The 19,179-nt window shown below is 53.2% G+C and overlaps 1 protein-coding gene across 1 annotated transcript in view; it reads right to left on the bottom strand.

The window, feature by feature from the left end:
* The window catches only part of ZNF362 (zinc finger protein 362), a 39,071-nt gene extending 20,678 nt beyond the window's left edge, over nucleotides 1–18,393 (bottom strand). The window contains exons 1-2 of the mRNA XM_088790989.1: nucleotides 18,257–18,393; nucleotides 3,937–4,062 (exon numbers count right to left, since the gene is read on the bottom strand). Coding sequence (XP_088647115.1) covers nucleotides 3,937–3,974 — 38 coding nt within the window. The 5' untranslated portion in view covers nucleotides 3,975–4,062; nucleotides 18,257–18,393. The remainder of the gene's footprint in view (nucleotides 1–3,936; nucleotides 4,063–18,256) is intronic.
* Nucleotides 18,394–19,179: the final 786 nt, after the last annotated feature.

Genomic DNA, 19,179 nt, shown 5'->3' with positions numbered 1-19,179 from the left:
AGAAGAGAAGAAACCTGTCCAAGACCACAGGGCTAGGTAGGGTTCCAGAGTCAATACTAGAAATCAGATTTGCACAAGCTGGTTCCTCTGGGGAATTTGCTTTGCAAACCCTCATCTTCAGTTGAGCAAACATCCACATGCAAAAGACTCAATACCTATATACAAAAATCCTGGCCTCTCACTCCCGGCCTGGGGACCGTTTGGGTCTGAGCCTGGCCAGGCTGGGGATCAGAGTATCTTCCTCTGGGGTGGCTGCCCTCCAGGAGCCCTCCTGCTCCCACCTCCCACAGACACCAGGTTGCCCTTCTCTCTACCCCATCCCACAGCCCCACACAAGAAGCGCTTTCTGCCTGCAGTTCTCCGACTGCTCCCTGGGACTTCTTTCTCAGAAAGACCTCAACACAAGAAGAACAGGGAGGAGGCTGTCATTTACCAAGTGCCTCCTTGTGCCAGGCACGCTGACACTGACGGACAGGTACCCCTCATCCGCATTTTACAACTGAGGAAACTGAAGGGCAAAGAAGTGGAGCAACGTGCTCACGGTCCCACAACAAGTAAGCAGAGAGCTGCGATGCCCACTCTGCACTGTCTGACTCCAGAGTCCAGCTCATCGGTCCTCTAGTTGTTCAGGCCCAGAAGTTATCAATAACACGAGTTGCACGACAGAATGAATAAATCCAGGAATAAAAACCAGAATGATTTTAAGACAATCCCACACAATTATCTAGCACTGCTGATAGTTTACAAAGCTCTTCCGGACCCACTGGCATTCTCGTCAGATCCCTGGGAAGCAGGGAAGGATTTCCACCCCCATGTCACAGAGGAAGAAACTAGGGCACCAGGAGGGAAGCACTCTGCCCCAGGCCACACGGATGTGGAGACAGGAAGGAGTGCTGTGCTGCCACGCTGGGCATGGGCTCTCTGAGTTTTCTTCATCTGTAAAATGGGGTGAAACAGTCCTGGCCCAGAACTCTGCTCACTGCACCCAGCTGTTCCTCAGACAGTTGTGGGGGAGCTGTCCTCTCCTCCTCCTCTTCAGTTCAATGCCAAGTTCGGGCTTCCCAAAGCCCAACCCTGGTCAGAAAGGTATGCGCCAAGAGGGTGGCTTGCCTAGGGTCCCATAGCTGCAATAGAGCATCTTCTCTATAGAGCTATTTATTGGGCCCCTGGCCAGGCAGGGACTACGTGTTACCCTTGCTGGGGAAGCAGGCCGCAGAGGGGAAGGGTCTGCCTTGGGTCATTTAATCTGATCTGCACAGCCTCTGACTAACGTCTGCCTCCTTCTCTGGCTGGTGTGAAGTCACTTAATGATCTGTTCAGTGACCCTGGCCGTGGTGTATACACACTGTGTGTCAGATTCAGGGAAGGCCCGCGGGGGAGGGAGAGGACACTTGCTGAGATCCAGCTGTGTCAAGCACATCACTAGGTGTGCACCAAGAGTATGTCACGTGAGCCCCACAACAGGCGCGGGAGGTGGGTATCCACCTGCACAACCCCGGGACCTGCCTGACACGGGGGGCCATGGCCAGACGGGAGGGGGAAGGTGGTAGCTAGGGCAGGCTAATCTGTTCAGACATTGTCTTGAGGGCAGGGTTTTAAGCAGGAGAGAGATTGGTCAGATGTGTGTTTAGGACAGGTGGATGAGGCAGAGGGCATTCCGGGCAGAGGCAACAGCTTGAGGAGAGGCATGGAGATATGACAATACAAGGCAGGTTTGGGACAGTAAGCAGCCACCCACCAGCACCACAGAGAGCCGGAGAGTGGTCAGGGGCTGAGAGACAGAGGCCAGCTGGCAGGGCCTTGACTGCCGTGCTCAAGTTTTGGATGGAATGCTGTAGCTAAGAAGGCGTCACGCAGTATGCTGGGCCAGGGGAGCAATGAAGCTAAGGGGACCAAGGTCTGTGGGAGAGGCATGAGGACGGCGGCCAGTGCACAGAAGACTAGAGGTGCTGGGGCAGAGGGTCCATGCCAGGACAGGCAGAGGAGACACACTGGTGGGCTTCAAGCCCCAGACGGAAGCCTCGATTCTGTGCTGTGAGCCCTGAGACACACAGCCCTGATCCTTGCAGTGGGACAAGCGAGCTATCATTTTGGGTTTTTTGTTCTTAAGGGGGGAAAAAGTTGGATGGGTGGATGAATGAAACACCTCCTAGAGCAGCCTCTGGAAACAGCATCCAGATGGCAGCTGGCCCACCCACCGATCCACCTGTCCATTCATCCATCCATCCATTCTGGATACATCCTATGAGCCAAGCAGGGGGCCAGTGCTGGGGAACCTGAGGTAAAGGAAAAACCCTGCCCTCTGGGAGCCCCAAGTTAAGTGGGGGAAGCAGAGAAGTGACCCACAAGCTTCTGCAAAAAAGAATTTTCACCTATGAAACCTACTACGTGCCACCAAGGACCTCCATGTGGTCAAAGGCAATGGGGCACCTTCGTGGCCTCTGTCACCTGGGCCCTTTGGGAAGATCTGTGTGCGGTGGTCCCTAGGTCCCTCATCTTCTCCGTCTCTCAGAGCTCCCCCACCCCCGGCTGGGCCCCTCAGGGTCAGGCAGCAGCTTCCCCTCTCCCACTGGCCTCAGTCCCTGGGTGGCCCATCTACTCTAGGACTTTAAATACCAGCCAACCCCCACGGCTCCGCCTGCAGCCTAGGCCTCTCTCTGGAGTTCCAGGCCCAGCTTTCCAGCTGCTTCATTAACACGTCCCCCTACCTGCCTCATGGGCTGCTCAGACTCAGCAGGCCTAAGCAGGACTTGGTCTTCCCCTGCGACGGGCACCTCCTCTATCCATCCCCAACTCCGAGTGGGCATTCCCATCTGCCCAGATGCTCCTGCCACAGACACACAATGATCCACCACAGGTCCCCTCCCTCCCACTACCAGCCACATCCTCAGGATTCCCACTCCTTTCCACCAGTCACCTCACCTGGCCCATGGAACAGACTGCTTCACTTGGAGCCTAATGCACCTGGGCTCAAATCTTGGCTCCAATTCACCAGCTGTGTGATCTTGGGCAAGTCACTTGCTCCTGGCCCCCCAAGTAAAGGACGAGCAGTCCAGAGCCAGGATGGTAAGAAAGGATCAGGGAGGACTTCCTAGGGGAGAGGATGTCTGCTTTGGGTCTTAAAGAATGAGTGGGAGTTAGCCAGGCAAAGGAGTGGGGAGCATTCCTGGCAGAAGCAGCAGCCTGAGCAAAGGCCCAGAGGTGAGAAGCAACACAGCATGTGAGGGCAGGGAGCTAAAGAATTGTGGCCTGGGAGATGGGACAATGTGGCCTGGGAGATGGGACATGAGGCTAGAACCATCAGCCGGGGCCAGACCCAGAAGGTCGATTCCTGAAACCTAGGTGTGGAGTCCGGACTTGGAAGTACTGGGTGATGGGATGGAATCTCTGGTTTACACAGAGCCCTCTGACTGCTAAGTGTAGACAGGACCGCAGAGGCCAGAGGGGAAGCAGTGGGAGGACACCCATTAGGAAGCCCCTGGGGAATGGAGGTGAGAGGCAGAGATCACACCCGGGCCAGGCAGGAGACAGGCCAACGAGGCCTGGCTATTTGATTAGAGCTGGAGGCCAAGGAAGCGTGCAGGTTGCCCCCCATGGTGTGGCCTGGGAGGTCCACTGGATAGCAACGTGGACAAACACGGCCACAGGAACATGCAGACAGCACCAAACTCAGACACACATGACAGACACAGACCCACAGCCCCAAACATGGACAGATGGGGACACAGCAACTCCCATGAGCAGGGAACCACAGCCACCAGGACAGAGTCACGGGTGTATGCGGTTAAAGTGGGTAGGTGCACACAGCCCTCGGTGCAGACCCAGAGGGAGGCAGTGAGGGGCACTCAGGGAAGCTGGGATGAACACAATGGCTTGAACCCCCAAAGAACAAACCCCTCATTAACAGATTTCAACCTGGAATCACAGGCTGCTTACCTAGAATGTCCTTTCCCACTTGGTGAACTTCTACTCATCCTTCAAGACCCAGCTCAAGTGTTCCCTCTTCTATGGAGCTTTCCCTGAACCCCCAGTCAGTCACTTCCTCTGTGTTCCCAACAGCACCTTGTACATGAGAATAACAATAACAACAATAATAATAAAATGGCGGCTACCATTAATTTCAGGCACTGTGCTGAGTAGGTCATGTGTCAGGTCACCGAATCTTCTCAATGACCCTGCGATATGTGCATTTAATAGAAGAGGAAACAGCAGTTCAGAGAAGTTGACCAACTTGCCCAAAGTCACACAGCTAGCAAGGGATGGAGTTAGGACGCCACCCAGTACTACAGGGCCAACCGTATCTGAATGCAGTTATCTGGTGGGGTGACTTCCCCACCAGACTACGAGTTCTTTCTAGGTAGGCCTGGTGCTCATTCACCTCTGCCATTCTAGCATCTAGCCCAAGGTGGTCTCAGAAACTCTTTGTATAATGAAAAAGTACAATAATATCGACTACCTATTTCTGAGCACTTACAATGGGCCAGGAACTGTGCCAGGGTATTTTACAGCCATTCTTTTACTGTTGCAATAGACTCATTATAAGGAAACTGAGGTCCAGAGAGGTTGAGTAACTTGTCTGAGGTCACAGAGCCCAGTCTGGATTTGAAACCACGTCTGTCCATCACTCTCTCCTACGAGGGTGGCCTCTGAGGACAGCCTAGCAAGCTCCACAAAGGGGCACTGCAGAAGGGGTACACTAGGTGCCAAGCCCTGCCTAGACAGACACAAAGAAAACGGGCAGCCCAGGGTGGAATGGGACCAGCCTTGCCCAGTGCAGGGCAGAGGGGTGCGATTGAGCAACTTATGTCCCACCCCCATCCCCAGCCTATTCCACAGACATTACAAAATGAGATTTGCCCAGATCCCATGGCCACAAAGCAAATGGGAGGGAGCAGGACCCAAAACTGTCCGGACACTATGATTACCAGGAGGCAAAAATAAAAACCTGCGTCAGAAAAAGCAAGCAGCAGGGAACCACGCCCAGAGGGAGGCTGGGAGCGCTGGGGGAGGCGGCTGGAGCGGATCTGGCTTTTTGTCTTTGTTTCTCTGATTTCCAGATTCTCTGTAATGTCGTTCAGTTGCTTTTATAATCCAAACAATAAATTTATTCTGAGAGAGGGAGGGAGAGAGAGAGAAGAAAGAGAAAAAGGAAAGGGTTGATAGAGGGGTGGGGGAGGGGGAGGAACAGATGGAGGGTCTGGAGGCGTGGAGGACGGGGGAGATCAAGGTCAGCTAGTGGTGGGCACTCGGTTGACTGCCGCATGCCAGGCTCTGCAGAGCCACCTCCTCCAAGCACATATGACCTGGGTAGTGGGTAGCAAATGTTAGCAAGGGCTACCTGGCATTTAGTCTGCACTTTGAAGCTGGTTAGGATTCTACCAGGTAGGGAAAGAAGAGTGTCTGGTCCAGGCCCCCTTCATCTATTGCAAGCGTCTCCTCACAGGTTTCCCCACATCCCCCTGCAGTCACTCTGATACTTCTAAAACATAAATCAGATCACAACACTCCCCTACTTAGAATCTTCTATAGCTCCCTACTTTCCTCCCGGCCAGGGCTGGATTCCTTGGGCTTTACGTCCAGCCCCTGCTGACCTCTTTGGCCTCACTGGTCGGTCCAGCTCTACACTCTCCACTGCCAGACCGGGAGTTCCCCCAGGGCTCCACTTCTCACTTCCTCACCTTCAGTGGGGCTTCCTCCTCACCCTGCAACCCTCTGCCCTCCCCATTTCACTGGTTAACTATTATACAATGTCTCCCTCAGGCCCCAGCTTACAGGCTATTTCCTCTTGAAAGCCTTCTCCAACCGCTCCACCTCCCACATTGTGTTGGGTGCCTCTCCTCTCTGCTCCCTTTGTGCCCTGCATTTCCATCATCAGACACTTATTGCTCTGTTTTCTCATCCATCTCTGCTGTTTAGTCTTGTTCTCTGTTAGGGCAGAATCATGGCCAAGTCATTTACCTTTTAAGCCCCACCCAGTACCTGATAAATGTTTGAATGAATGAATGAATTGTCTAGGTAGAGGAACTGAAAATGTCATGGCCTGGATAGAGGAAAGTCCCTTCTCCCTCCTCTGGGTCCCTTCCACCTACTCTGACACTATACATTGACCCGTGTTACACTGTTCCCTATTTCTCATATCTGAGCCCTATCTTCCTAAATGATCTGAGAAGGGGCTATGTGCTATAAAGACTAGCAGACCAAAAAGGATGTTAACTGCTAATAAACACAGAAAACGGTTTTGCTTTCCTAGCGGTGAAAATTAAATGAGTGTCATCTGTTAAAATAGCAAAAATAAATAAGAAAATGATTAATATGCAATGCTGGTGAGGATATGGTGAAATTGGCACTCCCATTATTGCTGGGAGTATAAATTGGAACAATTATTTTTTAAGACAATCTGGCAATAATGCATCATAAACTCTAAAAATTTTCGGACTTCCTGGCCTAATGATACCATTCTTGGTCATCTGTCCCTAGAACATTCCCCAGATATAGACAGTTTTATGCACAAAGCTGTTTGCTTCAGTGGTTTCTTACAATGGCAAAAACCTGTAACATCCACAGTTTTAAACAGTAGGAGGATGGCTGTGTAAATCATGTTAAACAGTGACATAGTCTGCAGTCGTTAATAATAGTCACTGTTTACTGGCATTGTAATGACTTATTTAACACTTATATCAACTTTAAAAGGAACTGAGGCACAGAGAGATTAGGTAACTTGCCCAAAGCCAAGCAGCCTGGGTCTGATTTGAACCCAGAAAGCCAGGCTCCAGAGCCCATACTTTCCACCCTGATACTGGATCCATTAAAAGAAGGATTAAAACCACTCTACAGTTGTTTAGAAAATACTTGTGATACATTAGTCAGGGGAGGAGGAAAGAAAGATTTTTAAAATTGTACGTTAGAGCAATGACATCTATAAAAAACTACATGCTGAGAGAAAAGAGGGACACACCAAGATGCGAACAGTGGTGGTGTTTCAGGCTTCTCTGATTTTTTTGTAGGGGGGGGGGTTACATGACTTTACTTAAAGAATATTTTTAATAAAACTACAAGCTTTGGCCAAGAAAGACACCCCAAGCCACCCACAGCCCTACTAGGACTCTGGCCTCAGTCCCTGCAGGTTTACCCAGGAGAGAGGGGCTCAGACAAGCCAGGGGCTCACTCAAAGTCCCCCAGTGAGCCTCGCACCCTACCCCAAACCCTAGCCAGGAACGCAGACTCCCACTCCTGTCTGGGGGCTTCAGGGAGAGGACCAGGCCAAACAAAGGAAAGACTGACCAGGTCACTCACTCTTCCCACTTAAATCCCTCTTGTGTTCCCATCACTTTGGGGTACAGTTCAGACCTCTCAGCATGGCACCCAGGGGCTTCGCCAAGGAGGCCCTGCCGGCCACAAGCATCCCAAGAGGTACCTGCCTCCCTCTAGCCTCACTACATTAACTACAGGTTCCCTCAAAACTACTTGCTTTCTCATGCCACTGTGCCTTTGCACAGGCTGTGCCCTTCCATCTGGGGTCCATCACCCAGCTGCAGTGCTGCCAGGTTCCCATCAACCATTAAAAGTCAGTTCGATGTCACTGCCTTGGGAAACCTTCCTGAAGGCCACTCCCCTCCAAGGCGATATTTGCAGCTCTTCCCCTGAGCTCCCACAGCTGCCTGGGCTTTCCCCACCAAAGCACTGATCCCACAGTCCTAAAATTGCCTAGTTATTTGTCTGCCCAGTCCCTACATAGCAGGGAGTCTGGCCTGGTTCTTGGTTACAACCCCATACTCAACTCAGCCCCACAGCTCACCCAGCTCTTCCTTTGGGTCTTAGCTAAAGGTTACTTTCTGATCCTCTCCCCAAAAGGAATTGGGCCACACTGTTATATACACCCACTGTCCCCTGCATTCTCCCTCCTCCACCTTTGTATCACATCTCTAAATACTCCCCCAGCCCTGACCCACAAGAACCCAGCCACCGCTGCAGGACCAGAGCCAAGTGCTGGCCACACATTGTGGCTCAAGTGCCTAGTTCATGCTAGGTGCCTAAGAAATCTTCACTGAGAGAATCATGAGGAGAGGGTCTGCCCATGTGAGCCTCCAAGACTGAGAAGTTTGTCAGGAGAGGGAGAGAGTGGAGGGAGAGGCTTCTGAACAGAGGGGCAGTATGTGCCAAGGCATGGAAAGCTGCTAGTTTTCTAGGATAGCAAAGGTTCTCAAACACATTCCCTGCCCCAGAGAGGCAACAAACTACTGCTGGGGTATGCCTGGGCTAGGGTTGGGGTGTTCCGGGGAAGATGAGCCCACCCCCACTGAGGGATGAATGAAGATTTCATGAAGGTGGGACTTCCAGATGGGGAGTAGGGGAGCTGTCAAAAGAGAGATGGCAGGGAAGGGCAGGCCATGGGGAAAGAACTGCACATGCAAAGACCCAGAGGCAAGAAAGCACGTAATGTCACATTTGGTCTGCTGTGGGTAGAGTGCAGAAATTTGCAGAGGAAAAAGGGAAAGGTGGCCAAGGCAGTTCATAAAGGGCCAGAATTATAGGCTAAGATGCTTGGATGAAAGGCCAAGGGCCTGGGGGGATGGCGTGGGGCGGGGGGCAGGGGAGATTCCTGAGCAGGGGAAGGCCATGGTCAAGGTTTTCAATGTACAGGTCATGTGAGGCCAGAAGCATGAATGGCCTGGAAGGGATGAGCAGGAGATGGTCTAGAAGAAACAAGCTGAGGTTTCCCATCTTCCCAGCACCTTGAGACCCCCGTGTGCTCAAAGGTTTCCTCCCACGACCCCTCTGCCCCACTCCATGCAGCCCAAAGCCCTGAGCTCCAGCTGCTGCACCCCACCCCACCCCCAAGACCCAAGCAAGCCGTGGAAGCTGGCTCCTGGGAACTTCCTGTGAAGAACAAGCTCCCGAGGGTGCTGGATCCAATTAGGCTGGGTTTCCGTAGCCCTGCGGGGTTGGGATGGGCTATTTCCATTGGGACGGGCTATTTCCATTGTGACAGTGGGGCTGATGAGAGCAGGAGGAGGCTGCTGTCTGTGCCCTGGTAGGTTGGAGCTGGGCTGCTGCGCCTTCCCCTCGCTGTCCCCGCATCCCACCACCAGCCACCCAGAGCCACCCAGAGCAGTGACCCTCTCTGGGAGCCTCAGTGCCCTGGTGTAGGAAATGGGCCATGACACCCCTCTCAGAGCTGAGGGAATGTTCTGCAGGCTTTGAACACATACATGGCCTTCTCTACGTCCATGTCCCCTGTGGACCCCCAGCTCCCATCCCCACAGGGAACTCCTTCTGCCAGTGTGAAATGACAACAACAAGAACAACAGTTACAGAACACTCTTCCATGTCATGCGCTATTAGATGCTTTGCAAGCATTTCTCACTCACTCAATGGCCTTGTGAGGTAGATACTGTCAACATTTCAAAATAAACACATTCAGAAAGATGCTTAGAACATAAACGAACAGCTTTGTGACTTATTAGAAAGTACATATCCAGCGCACTCTAGAAGCGACCCCCCCATGTCTCAATTGCAGGCCCCTTGCATCCCCCAAGATCCCACCCTCCTGGCTCCCACTGTAATCTCTTCCTTGCTTGGGGTCAGGAATGAGGCTCAGTAAAGTACATAACCTGCCCAAGGTCACGCAGCCGATGAGGGCTGAGGAAGCTGGAAACCTGGCATCGGCGCTGTGACCTTTAGCAAGTCCATTTCTTCTCTGGACCTTCGTTCCTTCCTCTATAAAACAGATTCAACTAAATCACAGCCTGGGTCCCTGGACTCTCTGAGCGGCAGGGTGGCAACGGAGGAGTCAACAGTACAGATTCTGAAACAAGATAGTATGGATCTAAGCCCCAGAGACTGTTACCAAACCAGGGATAATAATGATGTCGCCACAGTGTTACTGTGAAGATGAAATGAGTTAATACGTACAAAGTCTTTAGAAGAGTGCCTGGTACATGGCAAGGACTCCACCGTAACTACTGCCGTTGCTTTGTTGTTAGGTTCTCTAAGGCATAAGGGAGCCTTTCCCAACATTCCAAAGCCCCACATGGCAATCTGACCAAGCAGTACCCAGGCTGGGGGATGCGGAGTGCCGCAGTTCTGGGAGCCCCTCAGGACCCACAGGGCTACTCTGCTGACTGGAGAGCCAAGTCTAGGATTAACTCAAAGCAGGAGAGCCAGCTGCTACACCCCAGCTGTGGCGTGTACCACGCATGTGAACTTTCAAGACAGGTCCTAAGGATCATAGGCCAGGAACCCCTAGCAGGTGGTCAAAGCATGTTTTCATTATATGTTCTCTGGAACCCTGGGGCAAACAAGCTGTAGGGCAGGTCAGATAGGGCTCAGGCCTGGAGGCCGGCAGACAGAACTGGCCGTGAGCAGGACAAGGCAGCAAAGAGAGGGTTAGGCGGTCAGGGACAGTGGTGGGGCGTGCCGGGGTGGACATGTGGGGAAGGGTAAAGGGGCCAGGGAAGACCTATACTGGCCCTGCCAGACCAGGCCCACCTACCTCCTGGTCTCGTTCACCCTCCCCCAGGTCTCATCCAGCGGCTTCCCACCTTCTCTACGTTCCCAGATTTCCCACCTCAGGGCTTTTGTCTAGCCGCTGCCTCTGCCTGGAATGCCCTCACTTGGAAAACTTCCGGTCACAGTTCAGATATCACTTCTTCCCAGAAGCACCTTTCCCCTACACACACCATTACTGTTCCTCATGATAGTAAACCTAAAAGCACGAAGCTATAGGAAGCCCTCATCACAGAAAATTGGTTCCTTCCCAGCATTTTCCAAAATCTATAATCACATCATCATTTGTGATCTTTTTATAATGCTTGTCTCCCCGACCAGGGCAGGGCCCATGTCAATTTTCCTCACCTCTATCCCCCAGCATCTAGCATAAGGCCTGGTATTTATTAAATGCTCAAGAAATACTGGGGGACAAAGGTAGGAGATGGAAATAAGCTGCCTGCTCCACCGCCAGCAGACCCAGGCAGGATGTGGGCACACGCGAGTGAAGGGTGTGCCCGAGGGACCGCATGCACAACCAGAATGTGAGGTGACACCGCACAGGTATGTGTGAATGTGCACGTGCAAATGTACCTGCATGCACACACATACACGTGCACGAGTGCACCTGTATGCAGATGATCAACCCGGCGTGTACCACACATGTGAAAGTGCACAAGGAGGGGGAGGCACGCAGCTGCTGGTCATTTCCTGGGAGGATGCACAGAGACACGTACATACGTGTGTGTAACCCTGTGGGTGGCAGGAGCGCATGTGTGCCTGTGTGATGTGTGCATCGTGTGTGGACACACTCCAGCAGACATGCCTCCTGAACTCCTGGCTCCTGCAGGCCCACTGCAGGGCATCTCTGGTGGTGTTTCTGAAATAGCACGGGAGCACCCCAAAATGAGGGTAGGATCAAAGGTGGAATGGCTGATAGTGCGAATACGAGGTATGATAAAAAAATACAGTGAATGTTTAAATTTTTAAAAAGTTATTACAATAAAAGACACACTGCCATTAATCCCCCTCAAAGTACTCCCCCTCACTTCGAATACTTATCCCATCGTTCTTGCCACTTTCTGAAGCAGTTCTGTAAGTCCTCTTTCTTCAGTGTCTTTAGGTCTTTAGTTGTGCTGTTGTTGCTGCCTCCATGTCCTGAATCGATTCAAAATGTTTACCTTTCACGGTCATTTTGACTCTGGGGAAGAGCCAGGAGTCGCACGTTGCCAGATCCCGTGAATAAGGTGGATGAGGACACACCATGATGTTTTCATTTGACAGAAATTTCCGTACCAGAGGCCATGTGTGACAGGGAGCCTTTCCATTGTGATCACAAAATATGGTGAACGCTGCTGCCGAGTGCCATCCAACGGAAAGGCAGGGATTTTCAATGTGGGAAGTGGTGCGCTGAACCTTAGTAACCGTGTGTGACAAGTTTCAACTTGTTCGGTGCAGTCAGTCGGGTGTGAGCTACGGTTGAGAGACGATGTGTTTTCAAGTGTGCTGTCAATCATCCTCCATCATGACAACACTCCATGTCACACATGGCTTCTGGTACAGCAATTTCTGTCATATAAAAACATCACAGTGTGTCCTCATCCACTTTATTCACCAGATCTGGCACCGTGCAACTTCTGGCTCTTCCCCAAAGTCAAAATGACCATGAAAGGTAAATGTTTTAAATCGATTCAGGATATCAAGGCAACCACATCAGCGCAACTAAAGACCCTCATGAAAGAGGACTTCTAGAATGGCTTCAGAAAGTGGCAAGAACAATGGGATAATTGTGTTCGAAGAGAGGGGGAGTATTTTGAGGGGGATTAATGGCAGTGTGTCTTTTACTATAATCAATTTTTTTTATTTAAACATTCATCATATCTTTTGATCACACGTCATATGTAAGAGTGTTTGAGTGTGTCTGGGAGATGTGCTCACCCTAGCCAGGTGTCCCCCATCAAACCCCAGAACCTGAAATGGCTAGACTGTCCCCTCAAGGAGCAAGACGCTTTTGTCCAAAGCTCAGAGAAGGACCCAGATGGTAGGGACAGAGGAAATTAATTCTGTGGCCACATGGATGAGGGAGGGACAAAGCAGGATGCTTTGGGCCCCAGAGCCAAATCCCTGGGCCACCCCCCAACACCTTACCCATGAAAGACACTATCGGTCCGCTCCCCCAATCCTACCTAGCCTCCAAAGCCACCTCAGCCCCGGGTGTCAAGAAGTCATTCCCACAGCCTCCAACCCACTTTCTCCATGCCATGCCCACTTCCCAAATCCCACCCTAGTGCCAGGCAAGGCACTGGGCCCTCATACAGCGTGTGCATCCAGGAGTGTACCGCCATTGTGGAAGTGAGACCAGTGCTACCGAGGGAGGAGCTTCCCTAAAGAGGCCTGTTCCTGCCTTTGAACCCCAGACACGTACTATGGCAGCCTGTTGGTACCTAGAGAGCGGAAAGTCCATTGGGCAAAGCATTGTACGATATGAGTATCCTTCGATAAGGCCTATTCCTCTACCTTCCCACTTTATTTTCCACAATGCACAAAATAAGGTGCCACTGGATAATCTGTGAGGTCTACCTCTCCAATTAGTGCGTGACCTTAGACCTTCAAGAATGGGGGACATAAACAGCAGCAGATGCAGACTTTCTTGGAGCTACATGGAAAGATACCGTCCTCTCTCCGTAAATACACCAAGCCTGTCCAACACCCTAGAACAAGTGCCTAGCATGGTGTTACAGAGATAGGAGGAGCTTGGCATGCATTCTTCCTACACATTCATTCACCCATCCATTCATTTATACATACATATATACATACATTCAACACCATGCACCAAGGCTGGCTACCCTCAAGGAGCTCACAACCCAGTTGGGAGAAAGAGACTACTGAACTCATGAAGCCACAAGGTCAAAAGCAGTGGGAAGCCATAGCATTCATATCACTTCCCACGTGTTATTTACAGGGGAGCTGCAGCACTTGACACTTCATAAAAAAAAAATCTTTCCAGCAGTGACAACTGTCTGACAAGGGGAGACTGGGGGGCCTGGTGAGGAAGGAGCCCCCCTGCCCACCACTCTCACAGAGGTCAGAGGGCCTTTTACCAAGGGTGTGGGAAGTGGACTCCTGCTCTATGCAGGGGTGGGTGAGGTTGGGCTTCAAATCTCGCGACGCCCCCGCAAGGTCCATGAACTCCAGCAAGTGACCTAATCTCTCTGTGCCTCAATTTCCTCATCTATAAAACGAGCGTAATAACAATGAGGATTAAATACGTTAACATTTATAACGCTTTTTATAACATGACCTGACACAAAGTAAGCACTCCGTGCTGCTTACTAGGCAAAGCAGAGAGAAGTCCCTTTGTACGATTCTAAATCCCAGGTCAGATCATGCAAACACTCCAAGTGTCAAAGGTTCTGAGGCAGAAAGCTTCTCGATGCTAAAGTTCTGAGATTGGAAGAGACTGGGATTCTTAGATCCTGTGATTTAATCATCTCATTATTTCTTAACAACAGCACAGAGCCTCCCAGGGGAGGAGAGTACAGAGCTCAGTGTCACTTCATCTCCTAGGCACTGCCAGGGCCAGCACCGCACCTGGGCTCCCTAGCATTTCCTCACCTCCACTACACCCCAGCCACACCGTGCTACAGCCACCTGCCTACTCGCCTGCGCGGGGTTTAAGCATGTTCCAGCAGTGTAGACAGGCAAGAAGTGCAAATAAACACGAGAAAGTTTTGGATCCTGGTAAGAGCTGCGGAAAAAATAAAAGTGGCTGACATGACCAAGAGTGACAGTGGGAAGCTATTATAGAGCAGGTAGTCAAGGAAGCCCCTCTGAGAAGGTGACATTTGAATCAAAACCTGGGAAACGAGGAGGTGCCAGCCATGCAAAAGTTCAGGGAAAGCATTCTCCGCGGGGGATGTGCAAAGGCCCTGCCAAACAGGCTTTGTAAATTCAAGGTGCAGAAAGAAGCCAGGCTACAGGTGGTGAGACTGGGGGGTCGTGGGGGGAGCTGAGGTTGAGGGATGGGCAAGCCCGGACCATGAGGCCTGTAGGCCCACACTCCCTTGTAGGACTTTGGAGTTTTGTTCTTTGAAATGCCTAGGAAACATTAGAAGAGTGTCAGCAGGGGAATGACAAGGTAGAGCAGGGCTTCCAGGGTCCCCAGATCATTTGGCTCATTCTGAAAACACCACGATGATTTTCAAAATCAAGGTCGTGCCTAGGCTGGTAATCGATAACCCTTATATTTCAGTTGGTGTATATTGAGCTCCTGCCACATGTCTGGCAAGGGCTGGGAGACATTGCAGACACTCTTGTTCTCACTCCCAACAACCCATGAAAGACTCACCGAGTATCCCATTTTAAAGATCAAGAAACCGAGGCTCAAAGAGGGGAAAAATGTGCCCAAAGTCACACAAGCCATGCACCACAATGTGCAAACCGTCCTGTTCACTTCACAAATGGTACTTGGCCCTAGCACCCAGATCCACCATCGTGACAGCCTGTGGAACTCCTTTGGTAGTTGTAAGCCTCTTCTCCAAGAAACCTTCCCTGAGGACTCATGTAGACACCCACAAATACTGCCCTGACTAGTGCTATATGCACCTGCAGTCTCATAGCTTTCCCAGTTGGCTTTGGAGCCCCTGAGGGCTGCACTTGTATCTCACATGGTTGTCCAATCTGGGCTAAGTGTGCCAGGGACTGGATGGATGGACAGACAGATAGATGGATAGATGGATGGATGGACAGATAGATGATGGGTGGACTACTGAAATAATTAACTAATACACTAATGAATGAATAATGAAAAAAATAATGGAATGACCTAGCAAACCAAATGAATAAACTAATGGATGGCAGATAAATTAACGAATGAAGGAACAACTTACTTTACAGAGAGGAAACACCTGCCCAAGGAAGGGCTGGGGCCAGGCCAGCTTCAGACCCAGTCCACACTTCACCCACACACTAGCTTCCTCTCCATCTGGCGCCATCGTACATCCATTCCCCAAGGCCGCAGACAGTCTATTCCTCGGTTCCTGGGAAAAACCGACGTCTCCACCAAGTGTTGGCCATTACAGTGCCCACAGTCCCGTCACTACCAGTAGTCACAGCTCTCCTGAGCACAGTGGAGCCTGGCAGTGGGTAGAGTGGCTCACTCTTCCCTCTTATTGTCTCACGCAGAAGGGAGACAGGAGACCAGGGCTCTGGTTCTAGCTGGGACCCGAATTACTGGGTGACTTCAATCGAGTGGCTTCCACTCTCTGAGCCCAGATGACTTCTCAGCGCCTTTTCAGCTCTGATATTCCATAAGGTAGGGCCTCTAGATTTTTACACCAATGCTGTGTCAGCAGAAGACTTTGTGTGAGAGATCAAAAACTAGAAGGTGAGAAGGAGTCCTGCCCACGAACACCAAAGTCCACCTAGGAACATGCCCCGCCGGACAAGGAACCTGGAATCTTGAGTTTAAGCCTTCCTCTGCCACTGCTCAACCTCTCCAAGCCTCAGTTTCCTAAATTGTAATATAGAGTTACATATCCCCACCTTGGCAATTTTACCCCAACCAAGTTTCTGGGAAAGGCTGGTGTGATAAAGACCTGCACTACACTGTACACACTGTAAGTTCTACTCACTCAGGAAGTAGTACGATGGGGCAAGGGCTGAGGTGGTGAAGGGAGACATGCTGTTCCCTTCTAGTGCAGTTCTGTCCAAAATGACTCTCCCCGGGGTCAGGGCCAGAGAACAGTCGAGAGCCTACAAGTGGAGTCTGAACACCTGGGTCCCTGATTCAGCTCTCCTAACTGGCAGTGTGACTTTGGGCAAGTCTCCTCCCCTCTCTGGACTTCAGTTTCTCCATTTGAAACATGCCTGGCTTGGTACCCTCAGGCCCAGGTATGCCAAGTTCTACAACCCTGAACCCCTAAACCCCAGCCTTCAATCCTTGACTCTGCTTTCAGGGCGCTTACACTAACTGCCCTGTGGAGCCAGGACAGAGACCAGGAGTGAGACTAGAGGGGTCTCTCCTCCAGGAGACGCTGGGGCAGACGCCAGACAGGCTCAGGGTCCTCCCAGGATAGATTCTTTCCCAACAGAGGAAAGACCAGGCCCATTGTGCCCTGGTGCCATGGACAGCACCAGCCACCCTGACCTGGACTTCAGATTCCCTCTGCAGCTTGCAAAGCTAGCAGACCATGACCTGTCCGGAAAGACACTTCATGAACTTCACTTAGGTCCAAGCTGCCTCTAACAGGGGAGCCTCCAGGGTGCTGGCAGGGGAGGCAGAAGCGGGTAGGAGCCACCACAGGAGAAAGGCTCAGACTACCCCCCACTAGTAAAACAGGTGAGCCCTCATCACCACCAGGCAATTTCTCCTGCCCCTCCCCTCCGACAGGACCCACTGGGACTACCCATCTGCACCCAGTCAAGAGCCCAGGCCCCTGAGCCTTCACCACCAGATGCTACATCCAGGGGCCAGGAGGCCCACCAGGCCGGGGAAGAGGCTCTCCAACTACCAACCAAGCACACTTGCCCAAGGGCTCCCGGAGCCATCCCAGCGCCCAGGGCAGGATTCCCGACTACAAGGCCCCCCACCCCACCCCGGCCACCCATGAAGGAGACAGACCCACTCCCCACACACGCTGCTCAAGGGCAGGGTGCGGGAGAGCAGCGTTATTTCCTCATGCCAAGGGTCTTAGTCGGAAACCCTGGCCCCACTCCGAGCCCTCACTGCCAGCCCTCTCCCCTAAATCTGAGACTACAGTTCCTTACAATACCATTTTTATAGAGCCCCTTCCAAAAGACGTTTCCTGGTCCCCCCAAACCCCCAACCCCAACCTCCACTTGCCCTCCACAGCTCTGAGGAAACTGGCAGTTAACTTTTTCCCAAAATTCCTGCAAAGGCGACTGGCTGGGGGGAGAAACGGACCCCGAGATCCTTTCGCGGCATTTCACCGCCTTGCAAAAGAAAAAAAAGCTTAAAAAAAAAGAAAAGAAAACTTTCGGAGTTAACTTTAAATTCCCAGCTCTCCCCCCAAATCGCCCAGCGGCTTCCTTTTTTTTTTTTTTCTTTAAAGTGCAATTGCATTGTGTCTCACCTCCCCGAAAGGCTTGCGGCTCTCGCCAAAGAAAAGGAAAAAAAGCCAACCCTTCGGGTGCCCCCTCTGCTTCCAGCCGCCTCTCCCACATTCTCAGACAGTTTTATTAAAATTTTCAGACAAAAGAAAAACAAAAATGGCAGCCTGGCTTATTTTTAAAACAGGACAGGGACGCCATATTCTGCAGATCTGCAAAAAAAGGGAGAAATCCGGTACTGGCCGCTTCACCGGGCCGGCTGCAAAGTGCGCGAACCGCGCAGTCTGCGATCCGTTTATTTGCATTAAGCCCCATGAATCATTGTTTACCGGAGAATTGCAGCAGGTTTGAATAGCCCGGCTTAAGAAAACACACACACACACACACACACATACACACACACACACATACACACGCGCGCGCGCGCGCACACACACACGCACACACACACACTCGGAGCAGACCCAGACACGCCGCCGAAGACACTTCCTACCCCGCGCGCCGCCGCCGCCGCCCCGGGCCGGGCCGCAGGCGCAGGCGGCCCCGGGCCCTCGGAGCGCCCTGCCGGCACTGACAGCGCCCGCGCCCCGGCCCCTGCCCCCGCCCGCAACTCGGCGCAACTTTCCCGCGGGCGGGCGCTCGGGGGGCGCCCGCCGCCGCTGAGCCCTCTCCCCGCGCGCCCCGGGCCCGCACGGACCTGGCTGTGCTGGCTGCGGCTCCGAGACGCGGCCGCAGCCCCGCGCCCGGCGGCCCGAGCAGGGCCGGGCTGGGGCTCCGGCGTCGGGCTCCGGTCTCCGGCTTGGTGCGGAGCCGCGCGCAAACCTTCCGGGTCGCCTGCTGTTCACTTCTGGGTTCTGCAAGCGCCGAGGCGGCGGCGGCGGCGGCGGCGGCGGCAGCGGGAGGCTGGGTCTGCAGCGCCGCGCGGCCCCCCGTGCGCTCGGCGAGCCCCCGCGCCAGGCGCCCGGCTCCGGGGGGGCCGCGTCGGGCCCCCGCCTCTCCGGCTGCGCAGCCCGTCCGGCCCCGGGGGCTCCCGCGAGTGGGCAGCGCCGGGCGCGGGCGACGGCGCGCGAGGGGAGGGGTCCGGGCGGGGGGCGGGGGCGGGCCGCGCGTTGGGGGCCCCGCTCGGGCCCCGGGGCCTCGTCTAGCGCTCGCCGCCGCCGCCTCTGCCGCCGCCTTGCAAAGTTGCGCGGCGCCCCCCGCCCGCGCCGCGCCGGAGGCAGAGCCACAAAGGAACTCCTCGCCCCCCTCCGCCTGCCCGAGCCGCGCGGGGAGGGCACCGGCGCCCGGCCCTAGGCCAGCCCCTTCCCCAGTACAGGAGCACCCGGGGCCCCGGCGGCCGCGGCCATTGTCCCGCCCAGGCCGGGCCGCCGCCTCGCAGCCCCCTTTCAGGTGATGGCGGGCTGAGGACCTGGGCCTGGCAGGCCACGGCCCAGACCAGGCCTACCCCGCGCAGGGCCAGGCTTCCCCTGGGGGTCTCCTTCGCAGACGGCAGGCAGGAGAGGACCCCAAGAATGGACCCCCACACCTGAGAACCAACGATCGTGCTCAAAATCCAGGCTGCGATTTTTTTTTTTTGTTAAGACGAGGACATGGGGATAGGGACAGAAGTTTGGACAGGAC

Source organism: Rhinolophus sinicus, chromosome 14 (genome assembly GCF_057876585.1).
Source record: "Rhinolophus sinicus isolate RSI-liver-muscle chromosome 14, RSI-T2T, whole genome shotgun sequence".
NCBI lineage: Eukaryota > Metazoa > Chordata > Mammalia > Chiroptera > Rhinolophidae > Rhinolophus > Rhinolophus sinicus.
The sequence above is the reverse complement of the archived record's forward strand: the minus strand, read 5'-3'. Positions and strand labels throughout refer to the sequence as shown.